The following is a 24,143-nucleotide window of genomic DNA, read 5'->3' on the forward strand; positions in this document are numbered from 1 at the left end:
TAACCTTTCCCCATTAATTTTGCTGCATTCTTTAGCTTTTTAATTAGTCATTTAGTTTTCCAGCTGCCTTTAGGGACACCCAGACTTCTAGAAGAAATGTGCAAAATAACTTGGTTACTAATGCGACAGAGTGTGGATGGTTTTCTTTCCTTTCCACCTACACAGCACAGGGCTTCATGGCTGAAATGCTGCAAAAACGCCCGGGCACACGTCCCAGCCTTCACCACGCAGCCGCTTCATTTGTGAGCAGTGTGGTTCTGTGTTGAAACACGTTCAGCTTAAAGACCAGTGGGCTTGCATTCTTGGCACAAAATTTCAGGACAGTATAAATGTTTGAAGTCGCCACCTTTGTGGATACCGTCGCCAGGTTTGAAAAAAGACTGCCAGGTTTCAACTCTTCACACTGTAGCTTCAGGCTGTAAGTAGAGGAGAACAAGGTCATGGCTTTCCCTTGGCACACGCGCTGACAACAGTCGCAGTCAGAGCACAAAGTGACCTTGGGGATGAAGGAGCCGAACGTTGCAAGCACTGAGTCTTGCACTAATTTCGGTAAAGGAGAGTGGAAGTGAGGAAAGTGGCCGTACTTCCAGTGAGGCTGGTTTGTAGTTACACGGTTCAAATCATGTGACAACACAGAACATCTAAGAAATGACCCATTTCTCACTTGTCAACTTGGACCAGGGCTCCAGAAAGTAAAATAAAATAAAACTGAAAAACAAAGTCAATGCTGTTAAGCTATTATCTAGCCGCGTCTGTTTAATTGAAAGCAAAGAAAACCTGGATAATAAATTCTCTGCTAGATAGCAATCAGCGCACAAATTTGTGTTAACTTCCTATTACGCTAGGAGTTAAACACATGGATTCACAGAATCACCAGTATTTCAGTTTTGCCCATCATAAGCAAATGACATGAGTTCCCAGTCTGCAACAGGGATTTAAGACACTGGTTTGGTGTGCAGCTGTTTTGACTGCATTATTCTTTGATGCTCTGACCTGTAGGAGAGACTGCTATCTGTCCCCAAAGATAGTAGTTAAGATTGGCTAGGTTATGTTGCAGTAACAAGTTAATTTTATTTGTGTATTTATTTTTTGAGACAGAGTCACACGTTGTAGCCTTTTGTAGAGTGCCACATTGTGTCATAGCTCACAGCAACCTCAGACTCCTAAGCTCAAGCGATCCTCTTGCCTCAGTCTCCCAGGTAGCTGGGACTACAGGTGCCTGCCACAACACCCGGCTATTTTTTTTATGTTTGGTAGAGATGGGCTCTTGCTTTTGCTCAGGCTGTTCTCAAACTCTTGAGCTCAAGCGATCCTCCTGTCGCAGCTTCCCAGAGTGCTGGGATTACAAGTGTGGGCCACTGTGCCAAGCTAACAATAAAGAAATAAATAAATCTCAATACTTGGACACATTTCATGTTGTGTATAGATTGGCAGAGGCTCTGTTCCACACCATCTCTCCAGGATCTAGGTCAATGGAGGCTCCAGAGCCTTGTAGCTATGTCATCTGGAACCTGTGGTGTTCTTGGTTGCTGTGACAGGGAAGAGCTACTAGGAAGCTGTAATTTTTCCACCACATGTCACTTCCCTTCATAGCCAACTGGCTTGAACTAGTCACGTGGTCTCACCAAGCGGTTCAGTCTTCTGACGTCCAGAAGAGGAGACCCAGGTCTTGGCAAACACATCTACTGTGTCCTGTATCTAGTCTTCCCCTCCCAGGTGTTTGCTGGGCACAGGGCTTCCCCTCACCTCCAAAGATTACATTTCTAACTCTAAGTGGATGAGAGTTAAGGTGAGGGCACAACTTGCTGAAAGCATCCTGAAGGAGAGGAAGCATACCCTTTTTCTCTGTCTCTATCCTTCTTGCTGCCTAGTCTGTAGACATTGGGCTGGGCTCCAGCAGCTCTCTTGGATTTTAAAGTGAACTTGGAAGCCAAGCATGAAGAACAGCTACCTGGAAGGAACCTTGGTTCCTGACCTCTTGGAGAGCAATACCAACTCTGAACTGTCTCTAGACCTCGTATATGTGAGAGAGAAATTAATTTCCTACCTTGTTTAAGCCACAATTATTTGGGCTTTTTTTCTCTTACTTCATTTAATCCTTACTAATATGGGGCTCCAGTGCAAAGTCTGTTACGACTTCTGTTTCTGGTAAGTAATGTCCCTCTTTCCCTTCCATGTTCACAAGCAGCCAGTTGAGAAATCTGAGACAGAGACCAAAATCTCCCCACCGTTTCTAATACAGCTGATTGGGGATGCGGTCTTAGATGGGTGGAACAAAGGGCTTGGTAACACTTCACTCCTGAATTGGACGGATTCGCTCCCATTGTTACCGACATAACTTCAGTTTTGCAACCTCTCAGCACTGGCGAGGCTTCGACCTGGGTAACTGTTGTGTGGGTTCATCGTGTGCAGCCTCCCTGTCCTCTATCCCCAGATGCTAGTAGCACTCCAGTCACGATGAGTGAAAATGTCCCCAGACTTTGCCATATGGCCCCTGTGGAACAAAATTTCCCTCAGTTGGGAACAATTGGCACAACTGAACTGCAGAGCCCCTCTTGGGGGCCTATTTGCAGAGGCAGGAAATTCCCAAAGAGAGGAAACCCAGGAGGGACTGAGTCTTTAATGTCCAGTCCCTTTTTCCAAACTCAGAGAAGCTACCCTCTTTTCATTTTAAGAGGTGACTGAGGGAGGGGTAGAGTTGTTCTCATCAAAGTTTCTCTACATGGGAACCACAGTTCTCCCGAAAATGCTCCCCTCTTTTGTTACAGTGAGTCATTTTTGCTATAGCCTAAATTTTCACAAACATTAGCTAAAAATGTGAATGGTCAGGTACTTTCATTGGAAGTAAAGAATGGCAATTAGAGGGCGGTGCCTGAGGCTCAGGGAGTAGGGCATTGGCCCCATATACAGGAGATGGCAGGTTCAAACCCAGCCCTGGCCAAAAACTGCAAAGAAAAAGAAAAAATGGGAACTAGAAACCCTCAATGAGCAAGATATTAGGCCATGAGATCAAAGCTACATTTTCTTTTGTTTAAGAGTAGTTGGCCACTGCTTTGAATCCATTTGTTTTTGTTTTTTTGAGACAGAGTCTCACTTTGTTGCCCTTGCCTCAGCCTCCCAAGTAGCTGGGACTACAGACCTGAGTCCATTTGTTTATCCTCAGAGTCACTGCGGGTGTTTGGAGAGAATGTATTATGTGTTTGTGTGTGCACTAGCACAGACCTCGTGAGGCCAAGACATACGAACCCTTTGGCTCTCTCAAGAAGTGGAGGAGTGCCCCGTAGTTATGTGGGTCATTATGAGAGTTTTGAGATAAACAAAAATCAAAAACATAAAATCCATACAGATGGAAATGAATCAAGCCCTCCCAGCAAAAGTGACAAGCCAAACAAATTGAAACTTTTCATGGGTGAATCATAAAAGACACTGTGGACTTTTCTTGGAAGAGCAATAATGGAGCATACCACACTGTGTCTCCACTTTCCTAGTGACATATGTACCAGCCCTTGGGCAAAATAAGCTAGTACAATAGTTCTGAAACTTTTTGGTCTCAGGATCTTTTTAAATGGTGAAAAATGGAAGATCCCAAAAAGCTTTTGTTCACATGTAGTCTATCAACTGATATTTAAAGTACTAAAATCAATACAAAAATTTTTATATGTATTAATTCATCACAAAATAAGCATATTATGTTAAATTATGTTTTGATGAAAAGTAACTACATTTTACAAGATAAAAACAATTAGTGAGGAAAGGCATTATTTTACATTTTCACAAATGTCCTCAATGTCTGGTTGAATAGAAGACAGATGATGAGTTCCTGTTATCTGCTTCTGCATTCTGTTGTGATATGTTATTTTGGTTTAAGTATGCGAGGAAAAATCTAGCCTCGTTTGGAAAATGAAAGCTTCTCAGATCCTGGAGGATATCCTTTCTTGAGGCCGACATCCAAACTTGACAAGTGATGGTTTCTTGAAGGTTAGTTGCAGGAAGCCAGAGGGTTGGGGCCCTCTGGTCTGGGCCTCTTTTCTGGTCACGAGGACACCTGTTGCTCAGGCCACATGGTCACTTTTCCTCACTTCTCCCATCACCATTCCTTCACACCTCATCCCCTTTTCTTCTCTCTCCCCCTCTCCTCCTCTACCTTCTCTCAGCAGATTGCCACTTGCTGCTCGAGCCCCCACCTACTGTCCCCCGAAGGCCAGGCTGAAAGCCCCAAACATCATCCCTTCCTCACCCTACCACGGGGAGAACGGGGCATAAAGCTCACAAGGTGCCAGACGTCTTCAGTAGTCAGACATGCTGTCAGAGCAAAAGACAAGAGCCAGAAGGCCCTGCCTCCCTCCTCAGTGGGCACCTCGCCTGGCTCTGCAGGGCCTCTAAGAGTGGGCTAAGACAATTGCTAACGGAGCTGAAGAGCCAACTCTGAAACAACATAGTACAATGAATTGCTTTTATTCTGATTTTCATTTTTAATTATGTTAAATAATTCAAGTGGCAGATTCCTGACATTTTTAGACACAATTTATCACTCACGCATAAATGAAAAAGCCCTTCAAGGCTTCACTGGCACCATCATGACTTGTTCACTTTGGGCGTCCAACTTGAAGCCAGTGTCTCTGGGGCCAAACAGGTCAAAAGGGAGAGACAAAAGGGATCCTAATGGTTTAAGTTTCAAGCCTTTCTCAGAATAAAAGCACGAAGGTGTGCATCTTCTGCTGAGGCAAGGGGCAATTAGACATGCTGTAACATCTAACAAAACACAAAATTAGTACAGTCATATTTTCTTAGTGCAAATTCAATTTATTGGTTTGTGCTTTTTTAAGTCGTGGTTTTTTGTTTTCATATTCTTGGGAGCTGGCCTGAATGTAGTCAGGTCATTTACCGAGCATTACCTACATATGGGGAATATACACGTGTTAGCCATGGTCCCTACACCGCGACAGCATGTACTGCCAGGTGGAAAACTCCGTCCACTTAAGAGGATAACGACGGCCACCAAGTGCTGTGTGCAGATCGTAGGCGGGAAGGGAGTGAGCCAGGTGCAGACTCTGAAACACAGAGAAGGGGAAGAGAATTCCAGGAAGGAGAATAAGAGCAAAGGCTGGAAGTTGGGAAAGTACAAGGTGTATTTTAGGCACAGTGATGAGACCAGTGTGGTTCGTTTGAAGGTGAGCATCAAGACCAGACGGAGGGCGAGGCCGCAGGCCTTCTGTATGGACGGTCTGGACCTGAAGAACAGATGTGAAAGTCAGCAGTAGTGTGCGTGTGGAGTGAAGGGACGGCGACGGCGGACGCAGTGAGCAAAGTGAGAAATGAGTGCACGGAATGCTTATTTTAGTGGTTCTAAAAAGAAGAGACCAAATACCGGCAGATGGAGTGACTTGAGAGATACTTCATTTATATAACACATCTACAATTTACAAAGGATTTTGCTTACATGATCTCATTTTATCTTCAGAACCATCTGTAAGGTAGAACATTTGTCACATTGCTTAAGGAACGGCTGCTCAGAAATTATGCTACACCTTTGGCAAAGCCTTTGTTTTGGGGACACGACCTTATTTAGTTTTTTGGTTTTTTCCTCTTTTTATTCCTTTTCAAGAAAGGCTTTTTATTCTGTATTTCTGCCCCCCCCACCTTTTTTTTGAGACAGCGTCTCACTATGTCGCCCTCAGTAGAGTACTATGGTGTCACCACAGTTCACAACCACCTCAAACTCTTTGGCTCAAGCAATTCTCTTGCCTCAGCCTCCCAAGTAGCTGGGACTACAGGCGCCCACCACGATGCCCAGCTATTTTTTTGTTGCTGGGCCAGGTTTGAATCTGCCACCCTTGGTGTATATGGCTGACGCTGTAACCACTGTGCTACAGGCGCCGAGCCTATATTTCCCCTTAAATGTAGATTAAATATATAGATTCTTTTTTTTTTTTTTTTTTTTTGTAGAGACAGAGTCTCACTTTATGGCCCTCGGTAGAGTGGCATCACACAGCTCACAGCAACCTCCAACGCCTGGGCTTAAGCGATTCTCTTGCCTCAGCTTCCCAAGTAGCTGGAACTACAGGCGCCCGCCACAACGCCCAGCTATTTTTTGGTTGCAGTTCAGCCGGGGCCGGGTTTGAACCCGCCACCCTTGGTATATGGGGCCGGCGCCCCACCGACTGAGCCACAGGCGCCACCCTTAAATATATAGATTCTTGCGCCTCTCTGCTCCTGCTATGCGCTCGTCAGATGAGCTCATCTATTCTCATGGTAAAAGTGTCACATGTAGACTGACAGCTGCCGATTCTACTTCGAGTGCAGATCTTTCCCCTGAGCACCTGACCCACATACACATTATCACCTGTCTAGATTCTTTCATCAAACATGTCTAGAATATAATTTTTTGCCCTACAGTTGCTGTTTCTCCTGTATTCCCTATTTTGTCACCACACCATACTAGTCCAATAGTGATCAACAGTGCCCCCTGTAGATTTTCTTTGGCTAATTTCAAATAACATTCTATATAAAACAGAAGGAGTGAGGAAAAGCCTCAAGGCTCACCACACAGACAGCAGCACCGTCAGCAGTGCCTAGGCAAAGAGGAGCCGGCAGGGACTGCTATGGGAGGAGTGTGCTCAAGGACGGGAGACTGGCGTCAGCCGCTGGAGCTCAGAAGTACGTGAATCCTAAACACTCAGCAGTCATTTTTAAGACTTTGATTTTGGATTTCTAGTTTAAATCTTTTTATGTGTGGTCTGAATTTCAAGTTGCTTCAAAACTTTCTTTAAAAGCAATAGGTTTAAAATAAGAATTCAAGTGGTATAAGAACCCATGACAGACAAGACAGGTATTACTAGTCTAATTTTAATTTTACAACTCACTCACCCACTCACTGATTTGTTCAAATATTTATTAAGCACTTTTTATGGGCCAGGCATGGTGCAAGGCGCTGGGATATAACAATGATTACAACAAAGTTCCTCAAGGAGCTCACAGTCTAATGGTAAACTACAGAGTAAACTGAGGCACAGAGTGGTAAATGACTTACCCAATGAGGTAGAAATAGCTAGGAACATGGAAATGTGGGACTACAGCTGGCTGGAGAGAGGGCAGGGCACAACGTGTGATATGTAAAACCCCTTTGATTGGAGAGCAAGGCTGCATACAGAACATATTACAAAAATCTGCTCACAAAAAACTTAAAATAGTTCCCAGTTTTCACCATGATTGCATTCATATCTCGTAATGAATCACATTGCTACCTGATGGCTTCTCTGTACTTGTCCCCAAAGCCTTGGGGCATGCCAGCAATCTGCTGGGACATACAATGCTACAGACAGCTTAAAGACAAGATGTATCCAATTCCAAGTTCAGCACTGGGAACCTTATTAAAATACTTTAATTTAATCTATGAATGTAAATGTACAGCACATTTATGATACTTCTACATGTAGAAGTTTGGAAAAACTCTCTTCTAACCCTCATCCAGAGGATTCTAATAAGTTATAGATACCAAGGAAATTAGAGCATTTGTCTGTCACTTTCCATATATACATTATTTTGGCTGTACAAGGGTAAAAAGTACCCCTTAGACATATTTTACAAGTAATCTAAACATTATACAGATATATACATAGACATCACATTTCGACTTGTGTGTACAGCTATCCAGTGTACAACAGTTAACTGCAAACATGAACCAGTGTAAGGCAATTTCTTTTGTAATACACAATATAATCCTTGCAGGAAAGGGTCAAGTCCATGAAGAACTGTCCATTTCAGGCCTGACCCATCTGTTTTCATGATACTCTTTGTGATGAAGTTATTTCAGGTGTAAGATGACTATTTTGCTGACCGAAAGCAGTGAATAATTATAAGAACAGCTGTTTTCAAATTTGGAAACCATAATTATCTAAGTAGTGAACTACTCAATATACTACCATCCTTAATGTTGCTAGCAGAGAAGGAGACTGCAGGGACAAGTTATTGCTCTGAGAATCAGACTGATGCATGATCCACCCATGAAGGATGTTCTCCACAAAAACTCAATACATGAGTTCTGAAATGCTATTAGTTGCTTACTTCAAGCAATTCTTCAGTTTGCTGAGGATTTTCTTCTGAAAAAGAACATATTAGAGGAAAATTCTTGTGTGTGAAGTGAAGGTTTGAAAGGTAGACATGTAACAGAACATATAATTCTACTGCTTACAAAAAAATTGAAGATTGCCTACTCAATCTCATGTTAATACCATAAGGCTAATTTTTTCAATCTTACAGGTATAACTTGCACCTAAAAACCCGTTAGAGAAGGTAGAAGGGGCGTTCTTTCGCTAGGGCTTCACTGGTTTCTTTTGAGAGAAGTCATGATTCCCTCGTTACTTGTTAGCCTCCTGTCCTTATGAATCTGAGGAGACAGCCCCCTCTTCTGGCCTTTACAAGTGTTGTCAGGGGACAAAGCTTCCTTATTTAGATGGGCCTGTGATTTTGGAAGGACCAGCTGGTGACTACCAGGGAGGCAGAACTTGCTGTTGGCTGGGTCACTGCCTTTGCTCTGATGTCAGTGGGGCTGCTGGTTGGGTACCACTGTCCTATGAGGCCATTGCCTGGGCTCTGCCATCTGGCGAGACCGCTGCTTGGGCCCTGCCATCCGGGGAGACCACTGCATGAGCTCAGATGTCTAGTGGAGTTGCTGGCTGGGAACTGCAATGGCGTCTGCTCAGGCTGGTCACAGGGTGTATTCCCGGGCCATGCAATTCCACTATTTGGGATCTGTAGTCGGACAAGGCTACAGCTTGGGTTCTGAGGTTAGATGGAGCCAGGTGGGACCAAAGGCCATGCTTCTCAGAAATTCACAATTAAGAATTTCTTTCCATCCTGAGGGAACTGTGGAGTGGGCTCTTGGCTGAGTTGGGTGGCTATTTGACCTCCTGGGTCAAATAGCTCTACTGCAGCGGTTCTCAAACTGTGGTTCGTGACCCACAGGAACTGTATTAAAGGGTTGCAGCATTAGGCACTGGTCTAATGCCTTTCCTTCACCAAGATGTGCAGTAGTGTGGGCAGTCTCCCTGCTGGGCAAGGTCACTGGGCAGGGTTCTGAGGCTTTTTGCTGCTTGGAGGAAAGTCTCCCAATTCAGATTCCTATGCCATGGGACCAGATATAATTCTAAGCTTGTAGAAATATTTAAACTACAGTAAGAATCACCTTGTAATTCTTATTTTTTTAAATTTATCTTTTTGTAGATAAGAAGAATAAAAATATCTTAAGGCCTTAATACACATTCTTAAGATTATATATACTTAAAATATCATTAGAATCTTAAATCTTCCTACTCACAAAGCTGGTGTATTTACCTTCCTCGGAGCGTTCTGGATGTCTGTCCTCAGGTGAAGAGGTGACACCTTCAGACTTTTTGTGAGCTGAGTGGCCTTGCTCCACTTCACACAAGTAGACATCGATAGGCCCATTGGTGCTCCTTATATGTACTGTGATGGAATCCTAGCAAAAGAGACAAACCATCAAGATGAAGAATTCATCAACATTGCAAGAAAACGCTTCTGAAAACTAACTTCCGGTGGTTTCCTGTCTATCATACATTTGAGAAAATCATCATCTTAGCTGTAGTCACTTCAATCACTGGACGGTTCACACAGTAAAGACAGCTGGCTACTTGATCCTGTGGTAACAGTTTCACGGCCATCAGGTGAACCTCAGTACTCAAGAGCCTGTTTTTCCCTATTCAAGAAGTTGATCCCTGGCTCGGCACCTGTAGCTCAAAGGGCTAACGCGCCAGCCACATACACCAGAGCTGGCGGGTTTGAATCCAGCCCGGGCCCCCCAAACGACAATGACAACTACAACCAAAAAATAGCCAGGCGTTGTGGTGGGTGCCTGTAGTCCCAGCTACTTGGGAGGCTGAGACAAGAGAATCGCTTAACCCCAGAAGTTGGAGGTTGCTGTGAGCTGTGACCCTACAGCACTCTACCCAGGGCGACAGCTAGAGGCTCTGTCTCAAAAAAAAAAAAGAAGTTGATCCCTTGAAAAAGGCCATATTGGAGAGTCAAAAATCAGTGTTCTGACAACAAAAAACTCTAGAATACCCTACAGTTTCTTAGGGATAAACTATGTTTGGATTTTCAGACCAATGAAGTAGTATGGAGATAACTGGAAGGGCAGTACTTTTGTCCAGTTGAAAAAACTGAGGAAAAGATCAAGTCAAAATATACCTCATGTACTTTCAAACAATAAAAACATAAAAATCATAACAAAGGACTATTATTAACTCATTATGATTTTTACATTCTTTGGCTTCAGATTTATTGACACAAGATTTAATTAAAATACTTTTTCCATACGATGTCAGGAAATTGAGTGTTTCCACTGAGAATTAAGCTAAACTGTCCCCACACACCAAGTCTCACTCTGTTGCCTCCGGCTAGAGTACCATGGCATCAGCTTAGCTCACAGCAACTTCAAACTCCTAGGCTCAAGTCATCCTCCAGCCTCAGCTTCCTGAGTAGCTGGGACTGCAGGCACCTGCCACCACAACTGGCTAATTTTTTCTAGCTACTACAACCAGCCAAATTAAGCTAAATTCTTAAGGAACAGTCATAGTTATGAACGATTCCTGTGTTCATAAACCAGTAAAGCTGGTTCAACTTTAACATAAACTCCACTCTCTCCATTTCTGTGTGTTTAAGAGTGGGCTGGACAGCCCTGTGCTGTCCTGCCCCACATCTCACTGTGATCTTATTAACAAAGTGAGTTCAGTGAGATGCAGCATCGCAAAGGGTCTCAGAAACCTCATCTGTCATCCTTGCTATGGTTTCCTGATTCCAGGAAGATATGGACTCAGCTTCTAGAGTGCTAGGCCAGGTCTGGTTTGAATAGTAAACTTTGTACAATTTGATATTAGTAAACAATAAACCAGTATGATGCCTGAATTGGCAGCCATCTGAGGACTTCACATTCCACTAAATCAGGGACTGGCAAACTTCTTCTGTAAAGGGTAAAGTAGCAAATATTTTTGGCATTGCAGACCATACCATCCCTGTCACAACCTCTTTACTCTGCTAAGGTAGCGGGAAAGCAGGCAGAGACAGTATCTGAACAAATGGGCATGTGGTTGTGTCCCAAAAAAATTATTTACAAAAAGGAGCAGGATGCATTTGACATGAAGGCCGGTTTGTCCACTATTGCGTCAGGTCCCCAGGTGTCTCCCCAGATCTTGTGGAGTCAAAGCTCTACTGAACCCAGCATGCACATATCTGTTGCTGAGAATGGCTGGCCAGAGGGCCCTTGTGCACAGACTTTAAATAGGACTCACAAAAGAAGCCTTGGCATGATCAAAGGCTCAGCAAAATTCAGCAGTTACAGTCTGAAGCACCTCATACCATAGGGAAAAAACCAAAAACCTATTCATCCCTGCAGAATGCATCATCACACTCCATAGTAAGCATGTGTTTGAGGATTAGTGGCTCCTTATTTTTTTAAAAAATGAAATCTGTAAAACAACTCATATTAAATATAAATGTTAAAAATATGGACACTTGGAATGTATCTAAATCCAGATAAAACAAGTAGGAAACATCACCAAGAGGTAAAATTTGAGTGTGACTGAGATGAAAGAAAGCTGTTTCAAATGGACACACTGTCAAGTGACATGGGGACAGTGGTCATGGACAGTGGTCTGCTGGGGATAAAAAGAAAGGTAATGGTAGGAATGCTCTTTACAAGGAGGAAGGCAAATCCCTAAAGCAATGAAAAGGACTTTAATATGAGCACCAACCACCAACATGTCTTCAGACGGCCAGACTCTATGATAGGTCCCAATAATGGCCACATTCCTTGGTTCGGATTCCATCTTTATCAAGCAACTTGATGGTAATTACCTTTCAATACAAACTTTCCTTTAAGGCAGTGGTTCTCAATCTTCCTAATGCCACGCCCTTTAATACAGTTCCTGTGGGTCGTGACCCACAGGTTGAGAACTGCTGCTTTAAGGGAAACAAAGTGCTAGGCAGATAGCAAGAATATTTTCATTCACATAGAAATTTTACTTTGCATTTAAAATTTATAACTTAGTGTTCCGGTTTAAAAGTGCTAGGCAGATAGCAAGAATATTTTCATTCACATAGAAATTTTACTTTGCATTTAAAATTTATAACTTAGTGTTCTGGTTTAAAAGTGCTAGGCAGATAGCAAGAATATTTTCATTCACATAGAAATTTTACTTTGCATTTAAAATTCATAACTTAGTGTTCTGGTTTATTCATTAGTTTCTTATGTATTTGGTTAGGTTAATTTCCCAGAGCCTTGGTGATTCCTCTAAGAAACATTATAGGACACTGGTTAAAAATACACTTTGAGCCAAGCTACCTAGATTTGAATTCTGGTTCTCACATTTACTGTGTGATCTCCAGAAAGGTAATTCATCTTTCTGTGCTTTGGGTTCCTCATCTTTAAGATGATAATACACCTATGTCCACTCAATTTGTTGTGTTACTCAAAACAAGTTAAAACGTGCAAAGTGCCTTGAAAAGTATCAGCTGACAGCTATTAAGTTACTGGGATTGCAACTGCAATAGAGGATAGCCTAAGCACTTGGCCTACGTCCCTCCTCAAATAGTTAAAATGCAGGACTACCTACTTCTCTGGGAGCTGGAACATCCAATCTGGTTTCTGCTGGAGCTTTCACTGCAATAACGATCTGTTCATGGAAGGCTTGAATACTATGAATATCTTGATATGTTACATAGGCTAGCGTAAAAATCAGTCAAGGATCTCTAAGCAGAGTATTATTTGTTAGGAAGATAATTTATCTCTTATTACTCATTAATGTAAGTGTAACATTAGAATATCTAAGTTTTTATGGGATACAAATTCATAATTATGCAGAAAATAATTACTTCATTGATAAGTTGTATTCATGTAAAATACTTAAAATATTATAAAGTGTTTTACACTATTTTATAACTCAGCTTAAAGAATTCCTTTAAAAAATATAAATAAAGCAAAACAAACAAATAAAAAAATATAAACAGGGCAGCGCCTGTGGCTCAAGGAGTACGGCACCAGCTCCATATACCAGAGGTGGCAGGTTCAACCCCGGCCCCAGCCAAAAACTGCAAAAAAAAATAAAAATAATAAAAATTAAAAAAAAAAAAAAAAGGATTTAGGGGGTACAGGTTTTTTTAAAACACAGCTGAATTACATAGTGAAGTCACCTGAATAGGGTACACTATACCCCCCAAAGGTATTTTTCATCCTGTACCCCTATCTCAATCTCCCCATGCTGAGTCTCCAGTGTGTTAAGTCACTGACCATGCGTACCTACTGCTTAGCTCCCACTTGTAAGTGAGAATATGTGGTATTTGATTTTGTTGCTGGGTTACTTCACTTAAAATAATGGCCAAAAATTCCTTTAGACTACTCCATTGGCATTATGACAATTTCTGGAGAAAAATATTAATAAAGTCCAAGTCCCTAACACAAACACAACTTAGGAAGAAATTCAAATTCCCCTCCTAGTCCCTATTCATTGCCATGTCTTACTGTAACTTCAGGAAAACTCTTCAGGGTTTTTAATAAGAAAATGAAAGATGGAAAAAAATCCATAAAAAGAAGCAACGTAAGAGGGCAGCTTTCTCAGGACTGTCACACGTCCTCTCATCCAAAATTATTTTCTCTTACTACCTGAATGTTTTTGTCTTGACTGTGTTGCCTCATATTTTGCCAAGAAAGTGATTTATTTGGCTTCTCCAGCGTTCTCTTTTAGTAAACAGAGTTTTTGGTTGTATACAGTAACATGTGTTTACTTGTAGTTTTCTTAACAACTGTGTTGTGGGAATAGTTTTAAGTGCTGTGGAGAGTTTAAGTAAATCTGAAGTACGGAATAGCTCAGAATCAGTGATCCCCTCACACAGGTGCCCCAGAGTAGGTCAGCAACAAAGACAAACCCTCTCTTAGGTCCCAGAGACATTAAGCTTCACAGAAGTACTGACATTGAGCAACACTGGCCTTCTGTGGACTCGATGGCAGTTTAAGTACCACTTTACTCTGCTTGAGAAATATAGGTCATAAATTAGAGAAAATATGAATTTCACAAAAAACAACAAATATTTTACTTGTAGCATTCAGACTGCAAGAATAAAAACACTCTACTATTGTAAGTGGCAGTATCAACCTTGGTTTGCTACCATTGCAATACTGCAAAAGTCAATGATATACTATTAGTGTGTATGAAGCTAGACTACCAAGTTCTACTTTAACTTTTAAAGGTCTATTTTATATTTTAAATATATAAACTAAATTCGCAAGCTGACCCTACTACTTTAAGTAAGTCATTTGCTTTGGACACAAATTTTAAAAAGGTATAGACTTAAAGGATATCTTTCATTTTCTTTATCATCTGTTAATTCAAATAACTGCTGAGCACAATCCTTAATTAACTCATCCAAAGCGTCTTCCATTGCTGATAAGTCAGAAAGTTCCTCCTGTAGCTTCTTTTGTTGGGGTACTGCTCCAAAATTGCTAAGATCAGATCCTCTTTAAAAGAAAAAAAAATCACCATCAACAACATGTAGGAGAGATTGCAAAGGTCAATCGCAAATTCTGATGACCTAATTTCAAGTTAGGTCATCAGAACTTCAAATGTTTATATTTGGTGTTTTCCAAAATAACAGACAAAGATGACTTTGACTTAATTCATGCCTTCTCTTTATTCTATATAGCCATTTCTCCTCCTGTATATTGTATATAATTATTTTTTGTTCCCATGTATAATTTCTCATCTTACATGGGGACTTTTTCAAAAAACATATTACAACCCCATGGAAATGAATAATTATACAGATATTTAAAGAGTCAGTAACACCCAACTCAAATGTTTATAGCATAACTTTTGACAAGTCATAATCTTTTAGTATCTTAGTTTCTACATATGAAAAACAGCCATGCATGGTGGCTCACACCTATAATCCTAGCACTCTGGCAAGCCAAGGTAGGTGGATTGCCTGAGCTCACAGGTTCGAGACCAGCCTGAGCAAGAGACAGACCCCATCTCTAAAAATAGCTGAGTGTTGTGGTGGGCACTTATAAGTCTCAGCTATTCGGGAGGCTGAGGCAAGAGAATCACTTGAGTCCAAGAATTTGAAGTTACTGTGAGCTATGACACTATGGCATTCAACCGAGGGTGACAAAATAAGACTCTGTCCCTCTGCCCAAAAAAGTATTACATATGAAAAACAGAAATATTGGTGAAATGACAGTACCTCAGCTCAAATTTTCTAAGTTTGTATTTTCCCATACTATGTATATTCTACCTGAATATAATGATTACTGTTAAAAGACGTATTTTCTTTAGTTGTTAGTGTCTACTCCAATATGACATGACTAGGCAATAACCAATATTCACTTTTTCCCTTCAATTTTTATAAACAGAGGAAAGACTGCTACCTTTGTCTTTTACCTTTTGCTTGCTAGTTTTCAAATCTGATTCTAGTGTTTCAGAATGCAATCTGATATGAACCCCTAATTTGTTTTTTCATGTCATTTTGTAAACATGTTCAAATTAGAATTTAATCTGTATTTCTGTACTAACCTTTCCTTATGAAATCCATTTCCTCTAATAACTAAATAAATTACTTAGAGTCATCTTATCTTTGCTGGTAGATTTTCATTTACCTGAAAGGTCTTTATGTACTTACACACTGGTACTGTTTCTTCCTGATCAAAATACTTGCCTATTCTAACTGTAACCGCTTTTTCCTTCCATGCACGTGCATACAACATGCCTTTAGCTACCTCAGTTATCTTGGTCCTCTTTTCACAGTATCCTTCCTAATCATGTTAAAGCTTTAGTAATCACCTTTCAGACATTAAATCTGCTTTTTTTTTTTTTCTCAATATTCAGTGCCGTATGTTTCAAAGTACAATCCACAGCCCACCTGCTGCCTTCCCCAGAATTACTGCATTATGATTCCAGAAGTGGGAGAGTGTAGGTATTTACTATAGTGTGAAAAATCACTATTGTATAACCTTCCAAGATTTCCCGATTCCAATAATCAGCTGGAACTAAGGAAATACTTTTTAAAAAAAATTATGTATTTTGTTGGACAATGCAAGAAAACTTATAGGATCCTTTTCTAACAAGAAGTCCTATCTTACTTTGTTTTATATTATCAAAACTTTGCTATTATCTAGTTTTAAGCATAGAATTGTCACTTAATGAGAAGGGAAAGAAAAGCCACGAAAAGTTTGCAAACAACTCACATCCATCGAATATGGTTCTTAGATTTTTTTTCAACGAGGTCGATTCCATCTAAGACGTTGGTGATATCATACACTCTTCGTTTCCGTACTCCCAGTTTTGTAGCAACCTTGTTTAAGTCAAGAATACCCCCAGGAGCAGATCTGACAAGATCCATAAATTTTCTGGTTAAATACACCAGTGATACATCAAAACGAGGTCTCTTCACTTTTAGAGCTTCTAGGAAACAAAATAAAGACATTTGTAAATTTTAATTAATTAATTATGAAGACAGACTCTCACTTTGTTGCCCTTGGTAGAGTGCTGTGGTGTTGTAGCTCACAGTAACCTCAAACTCTTGGCTTGAGTGATCTTCTTGCCTCAGTCTCCTGAGTAGCTGGAACTACAGGCGCCCTCCACAATGCTGGGCTAGTTTTAGAGTTGGGGGTCTCCATGTTGCTCAAGCTGGTCACGAACTCATGAACTAAAGTGACCCGCCCGCCTTGGCCTCCCAGAGTGCTAGGATTACAGGCGGAAGCTACTGTGCCCGGACTTTGTAAAATTTTAAATAACATATCTCAACTCATTTAAAAAATCACTTATATCTCCTTTATCAACAGTACATCTGCAGAAATTCCTACATACTGACCAAATCATAGCTGATTTCTATCAAATAAGTTTCTCAAAAATGGATGAGAAATTTGTCTTCTCTATGTCTACATAAAGTCTTTAAATAAAGGAGTATTTGAAAAATGTAGTCAGTTTCTAATACACTTGTGAATCTTCAGAAGTCTACTGCATCTTAGCAGGCAAAGTGGTAACTTTACCTTTGTATTCATACCACCCTAAGGAATAGAATTAGAATTGATTTTCAAAATTAAATTTCTCATCTAGTCTTCAAGTTGAGGGATTCTTTACCAAAAAAAAGGTAGAGATTTGGCTTAAAAAAAAAAAAAAGTCTGATGAAGTTTTTAAAGGAGCTTGAACTGTTTTTCTACTAGAAAAATTATAATACATCTCAAGGAAAAGTGGTTTACCTATTTTTTAAAATGTTCATTACCATCAACACATAGGTAAATGAAGGGAAAAATATCTCTTGAAACCTCTCACTCATCTAGTACAATAATTTTGGGTTTTCATAAACACACCTCACAACACACACATACACACAGAGTATATATGTAAAGTTCTTAAAAATAATAAAGACAGAGCTGAGTGAGGTGGCTCACAACTATAATCCTAGCACTGGGAGGCCGAGGTGGGTGGACTGCTAGAGCCCAGACTAGCCTGAGCTGGTTTGGTGCCCGTAGCTCAGTGAGTTGGGAACCGGCCACATATACCAAGGCTGGCAGGTTCGAGCTTGGCCTGGGCCTGTTAAACAACAATGACAACTGCAACCCAAAATAGCTGGGTGTTGTGGCAGGTGCCTGTAGACCCAGTCACTTAGAAGGCTGAGAGGCAAGAGAATCACTTAAGCGCAAGGGTCTGAGGTTGCTGTGAGCTGTGATGCTACAGCACCCTACTGAGGGTGACATAATGAGACTCTGTCTCAAAAAAAGAAAAAAAAAAGACGAGCCTGAGCAAGAACAAGGCTCTGTCTCTACTAAAAATAGAACTAGCTGGACATTGTGGCAGGCACCTGTAGTGCAGGAAGCTGGGGCAAGAGGATTGCTTGAGCTCATGAGTTTGAGGTTGCTGTGAACTATGACATCCAGGACCCTACTGGGCACAACTGAGACTGTCTCAATAAATAAATAAATAAATAAATAAATAAATAAATAGAAACATACCATTTTGTAACATGCTCTTTCAACGCAATATTTAAAATTCCTGACATTTCAACAAATGTATTTCAACATTATTCTTAATGGCAGTATATTTAACTACATGGAATATTTGTCAAAGTTATGCCAGTGTTGGAAATTCACCCTATCTACAACTTTCTTATTTCACGTTAACTTCAATGAACCTACTTGCTGCTGAATTACTGCACATGCCCTTATCTGTTTCCTTCCGATATATTCCAAAATGTTAAGCTGCTGAGGAAAAAGATATTTTTAAGAATTTTGATATGCACAGCTAAATTGCTACCCAGGTTCTAGGATCTATCAATTTTAAGCAGTGTACAAGGGCTTAGTCTCATGTACTTGCCAGAACTAAATATTATTTTCATCTTTTCTAATGTGATACTAAGAAAAATTTCTTCCAGCTTGATTTGCAGAGAAAATAACTTCTAAAGGAACTCAGTTGTCATTCTCTTTTCCCTATGCCCTAGCATACCAGTCAGTATGCTTCAAAAGAAACGTCCACCCTCCCTTCAGTGACAAAGGCCCCTACTCAGAAACTTCACAATGTCACATTCGGTTTAAAGACCACTGGTGGTTACTCCAGGAACACAAGTGCAGAGTTCATAACATAAGTGACTTCTCTGTGGAGCCCATTACTACATTTAAGATTAAACAGGAATAAATGAGGAATTCAAAAAGTATTTTTAATTGGAAGAAGAAGAAAATCATAATTCTACGACAAACCTTAGAAGATTGCAAATAAGAAATTCTGACTTTAAGAAGCATGTATACTAATTAGTAACAAGGCAGAGTCTTACAAGCTCAGGATAAGTACATTCCTATGTTAGTTATAAAGAACAAATAAATACCTACAACATGGCAGTTGCTGAGAGGATAGAAATATGATTAAAAAGATCTTCAAACTAAAGGAATCCCATAGTCCAATGAGGGATTGTATAATCTCCTGAGGTGAGTGTTAGCGAGATATTCAAAGTTACTCCGTAACATGAAATAAAACCTCTGCTGCAGTGGGAACTGAGATGGAAGGAAGCTGGGCATGGAGCACAGAACGATAGGACGGCGGCAGGTGCTGGCTCACTCTGACCGACAGGGTGAGGGGCTGAAGTGAGGGACAGGAAATAACAGGTCAAGCAATAAAACAGCATTTGAGAACCTGGTACACTTAGGGGATCCTAGCAATGGATAAGGGCAGTGGAGTGCTGAAGACGAGGCTGCAACATTAAGCCAGAAATGATCTTCAAGGGCCTTGTCTTTCTGCCTATCCATTCTCTACTGCCTAGTTTAAGGATATGAGGCTGCTTCTAAATTTAGTACAAATAAAATCAAATATGAGTCCAGGTTTTTTCTGTCTGTAATGGAGCACCACTAAATCTAGGGTGAATGATATCATAACCCCATTTCTGTATTAGAAAACTCACACTGGAGGCCAAGTGCAGTGGCTCACGCCTGCAGTCCTAGCACTCTGGGAGGCCAAGGCAGGTGAACTGCTTAAGCTAAGGAGTTCGAGACCAGCCAGAGCAAGAACTAGCTGGGTGTGTGGTAGGCCCCTATAGAACCAGCTGCTCGGGAGGCTGAGGCAAAAGAATTGCTTAAGCCTAGAAATTTGAGGTTGCTGTAAGCTACAACACTATAGTACTTTACCAAGGGTGACAAAGTAAGACTGTCTTAAAAAAGAAAAGGAAAGAAAACTCATACTGGCAGCGGAATAGAAGGGGCAGAGGGTTGGAGAGCCTGGAAGCTGATAGCCCACTCAGAAGACTGTCCTACTTCAGCTTGAGAGTTAGACCCTCAACTATTAGAAGCAATTTTTTTTTTTTTTGAGACAGAGTCTCACTATGTTGCCCTCTAAAGAGTGTCTCAAACTGTTGGGCTCAATTGATTCTCTTACCTCAGCTTCCCAAGTAGGTGGACAACAGGCGGCTGCCACAACGCCCAGCTATTTTTTTGTTGCAGTTGTCATTGTTTAGCTGGCCCGGGCGAAGATCGAACCCACCATCCTTGGTGTATGGGGCTGACGCTGTAACCACTGTGCTACAGGCACTGACCCAAGAAGCAAGTCTAACACAGTGGTTAGGACTCTGGGCTCTTGAGTTAGAGAGACAGGGGACTAAATCCTGACTCTGAGCAAGTCACTTTACCTCCCTAGGCCTCAGTTTACTCATTTATAAAAAATGGATGATAATCCACACCTGTATTTTGAAGGTTTACTGTGATGATCCACATAAAGAGCTTAATACAGCACCAGGCATTATATAAGCTCGGCAAATCTTCAATTCAAAACTAAAGCTGAACAAACCTGGTGACCAACTATGGGTAAGTGTGCAGCAGGGGTTGAAGAAAAATTAAAGGTGATATCTGTAACATTTATATTTGGGCATCTTTGTACCATCTACCTATTGAGATTAGCATCAAATTAAGAGGAAATTAGGACTGGGGTAATCTCTCATAAAGACTTCCAGAAGGATAGGGAACTAGAGCGACTGATACCCTATCTCTTTTAACAGACGCCTTAAACATTAACCTAAGGTAGGAAACAGCAAATTTCTCTCACAGAAGGAATTCTCAGAAAGTATCTTTAGATATATAGACTGTTCTGTGATGAACAAATTGGCACCTGTGCACCTTATTCAACCCACCGACTCCAGGAGTTTTTACTCAAATTCCACACTCTATATTTCAGTGTACAAATAATACGTTTTACTTCAGTTTCTCATCACCTCACATGCATTCAAAATAAATCATTTTAAATCATATTAAATTCAAACTACTTTATTCAGAATCAACTTACTTCTCATGGACACATATTGTACATTATCTTCTAAATTAATTCTTATTTTTGATGGCTGAAAAAAGATAAAAAAAATTTAACTTAGTAATTTAAAAACAACAATGCAAATGAATAGCATTTTACTCTATCATATAAACAACTGGAGTTATTCCCCCCTAAAGTAATTAGCTGGGTGTGAGAAGGATAGTTCTTTCAAACTATGTGATTGAAACTAATCACATCTGACGATGTCCATAGATTTAAATTTCTCAGAATGCACGGGCATGCAAATTTTAGAAGTAGTAAAGAGAGAAAAAGAAGGGAGAGGGAGGTGGAAATATGAACCTGAGAATTTATTACTGAAGAGACGTTTATTTGTTAACTGAATCAGGTGCTGAGGATAGAAAGAAATACAAAGATCATTAAGACACTGTCCCTGACTCTGGGAAGCTCAGTAGAGGTGGAAGATTTGTCTAAACTAACAAATGCTATTTAAGTATAAGCACTTCCAAAAAATTTGCTCATAAACTTTTGTAGGCAGCCTTCATTCCCATTACAATTAATGTAAAAACAGTCGCACTTCTAATACTGGAAATAATGCATGCTGTGGATAGTTAGCAACTTCCTTACTAACTAGATAAATTTTAAGAAGGCTTTTTAATTACTTAAACAACCAGGAAGTTAGTAGCTGCTTCATTATCAATCCTCAACATCTTACCAGCTACTTGGAAGCTATAGTAACATTTGCAACACATTTAAAATCATCATTTCTTGTAAATAATAAAATAAAACCTCAAGATAAAACTGTGTAAACAGAAATACCTATTAATCTCAATGCTTGGAACAAGATGTGTAATGTCACATGATACCACAAAGGATGTAAATAGGTTCAACACTTGTCTAAGTGAAAGAATTGGCCCCAAAAGCAAAACCAGGGTGAGGGAATTCCATCGGTTCTCTAAGGAGAACATCAACAGGAGCACCATGGATGCCACCAGAACGGGAAGTCACAGGATTCACAGGAAGTGCCCCCAGCTGAGCTTTGACAAGTAAGGAGGGAAGAAAAAGACTGTTGGTGTAGAAAATGAAACAAACAAAGGTGTGAAGACAGAAACTGAATGGTATGTTTTTGAGAATACACTTGTGTGACCAGTGTGAGACTTGATTTTGAAGCTGGAAGGGCATGCTAGCACCACATAAAATCTTGCTAACGAATTTGGACTTTATAACCAATGGAGACTTAACAAATGTTTCTGAATAAGACCGACACAACCAAGTTCATGGTTTAGAAATATAAGTAAGGACTGGGAAATTGAGAAGACTTAAGGCAAGGTGAACAGTCAAGAAGCTCTTTGTTAACAAATCCTTGGCACAATGCTTTCCTTATCTGTGATAAGATGATAGCATCAGTTAGCAAGTTAACCTGACATGATGAAATAATTCCACCGAGATGGAATCCCACTAAAAGTAGTTCTTAGTCTTGAAAGGAGACCTGCTGAGGTGTGCAATACTGAAGATAGGAATGCTGCGTTGGGTGCAGGGACCAGGTCTGGCCAGCTCTCTTAAACAGCCTTGACAACAGTGACTTGCAAACATGGTATCCAAGAGCAAAACTCTGAAGCAGTCCTTATTAAAGTCAGACATTAGACTAGTATGACCCACTGTCATTGCTATTTTTACATTTGGGCTCTCTGCTAATTTAGTATTGCAGTGAGACTCTTGAATGAAGAAAATATCTACCCTTATCACATTGACTAGAAACACATAAATTGTCACAGATAAGCTCTGAGGTGACATGCTGTAGAGGCTTCTGTTCTTAATTTACAGCAACAGGGCCAGGCCCTCGGTACACAGTCCTTACCGGTTCCAAACAGGCTGCACCACTATCTGCTGGCTGCACCGTCTTTTGAGGCATCTTTTCTGCTCTAGGCCTCCCTCTCCCTTGTCTCCTCATCTAGACAGTTACTCACAGGTTGGTACAGTGATTAACACTTCAATTAGGCTTAACACCACAAGAAAGGGTGGCTTTCTTTTCCCAATTCTGCTATAAATACAGTTCTATTACACATTGGCTATATTGATACATGCAGGAAAACAGGCTCCAACAGCCTTCATTCATCACCCCGCCTCTGAATATGAAAGCACTGTATCGTACACGAGTCACAAGAGTACCACTGCCCTGAGGAAGCAGACATCCTTCACACACACACACACACACACACACACACACACACACACACACACTTTCCAATTTTTCAATTTATATCTCCTGTTTGCATATTACCTGCAAAATGGAGAAGGCAGAAACCTTTAAACTGAAAACTACTAAGGATGATCTCAGTGCCCTGACAGAGTACACAGCTTTCTGGGAACCAGCTGCTGATAGGTAAGTAGGCACAATTTTTCAAGTTCCAAGCTATTTCACTACTGCCCCAAAGCCCCATCCTAAAGATGTCTACTTTAGGGCGGCGCCTGTGGCTCAGTCAGTAAGGCGCCGGCCCCATATACCGAGTGTGGCGGGTTCAAACCCGGCTAAACTGCAACCAAAAAATAGCCGGGCGTTGTGGCGGGTGCCTGTAGTCCCAGCTACTCGGGAGGCTGAGGCAAGAGAATCGCTTAAGCCCAGGAGTTGGAAGTTGCTGTGAGCTGTGTGAGGCCACAGCACTCTACTGAGGGCCATAAAGTGAGACTCTGTCTCTAAAAAAAAAAAAAAAAGATGTCTACTTTAAAACCTGAGAGAATCTTTGAAGAGCTTCTTCACAAGTGGTAGGAGAAAAAAAAAAAAAAAGTGAATGTTAATTTGGTTAATTTTGGTTAATAACCAAAATTCTAAGCACTGCCTAGTTAAAAACGTACAGGCATCTCTGTACAGATGCCTCTTTGTACCAATCCCATTTTGGACAGCACTATTCCTTCTAGAGCTTTAATACCTTCCTCAAGGTGACTGCATTCTTCTCATCCATTCAAGGGGGGGAATGCCTAACTCAGTCTTGAGAGGTTAGGGAAGGCTCTTCAGACAAAAGACTTAAAAATCTAGAGGTAACGGAAACATGTATTTTATTTTTAATTTTTTAAAAAGTAGTTTTTTTTTTGTTTTTTTTTTCTGAAGGGGACATGGGGGTAAATAGGGGGGTTAACTTAGGTAGAAAACAGCAAATTCAATGACCTGGAGGGTATGAAAGAATATAGAAACATGGAAAATTCAGCAACAATAAGTAGTTTAGGAAAGGTAAATCCAGGAACCAGATTATGTTAATAAGCTTCTATTTTATCCTGAGAGTGCTAAGGAACCCTGACAGATTCTTTCTGCCAAATGACATGATTAGAAATACATTTTAA

At 40.7% G+C, this 24,143-nt stretch overlaps 1 protein-coding gene across 4 annotated transcripts in view; it reads right to left on the bottom strand.

Moving 5' to 3' along the window:
• Positions 1 to 383: 383 nt before the first annotated feature.
• E2F6 (E2F transcription factor 6) overlaps positions 384 to 24,143 on the bottom strand; it is a 29,212-nt gene continuing 5,452 nt past the window's right edge. The window contains exons 2-8 of one of the 4 annotated variants that reach the window (XM_053589743.1): positions 20,826 to 20,880; positions 16,253 to 16,469; positions 14,372 to 14,527; positions 12,630 to 12,744; positions 9,334 to 9,478; positions 8,065 to 8,099; positions 384 to 416 (exon numbers count right to left, since the gene is read on the bottom strand). In XM_053589743.1, the coding sequence (XP_053445718.1) occupies positions 399 to 416; positions 8,065 to 8,099; positions 9,334 to 9,478; positions 12,630 to 12,744; positions 14,372 to 14,527; positions 16,253 to 16,469; positions 20,826 to 20,880 (741 nt within the window). In that variant the 3' untranslated portion in view covers positions 384 to 398. Of the gene's footprint in view, positions 417 to 6,878; positions 8,100 to 9,333; positions 9,479 to 12,629; positions 12,745 to 14,371; positions 14,528 to 16,252; positions 16,470 to 20,825; positions 20,881 to 24,143 lie in introns of those variants that run through there. The other 3 variants (XM_053589742.1, XM_053589745.1, XM_053589744.1) reach the window with 3 other exon arrangements.

This window comes from Nycticebus coucang, chromosome 4 (assembly GCF_027406575.1).
Source record: "Nycticebus coucang isolate mNycCou1 chromosome 4, mNycCou1.pri, whole genome shotgun sequence".
Classification (NCBI taxonomy): Eukaryota; Metazoa; Chordata; class Mammalia; order Primates; family Lorisidae; genus Nycticebus; species Nycticebus coucang.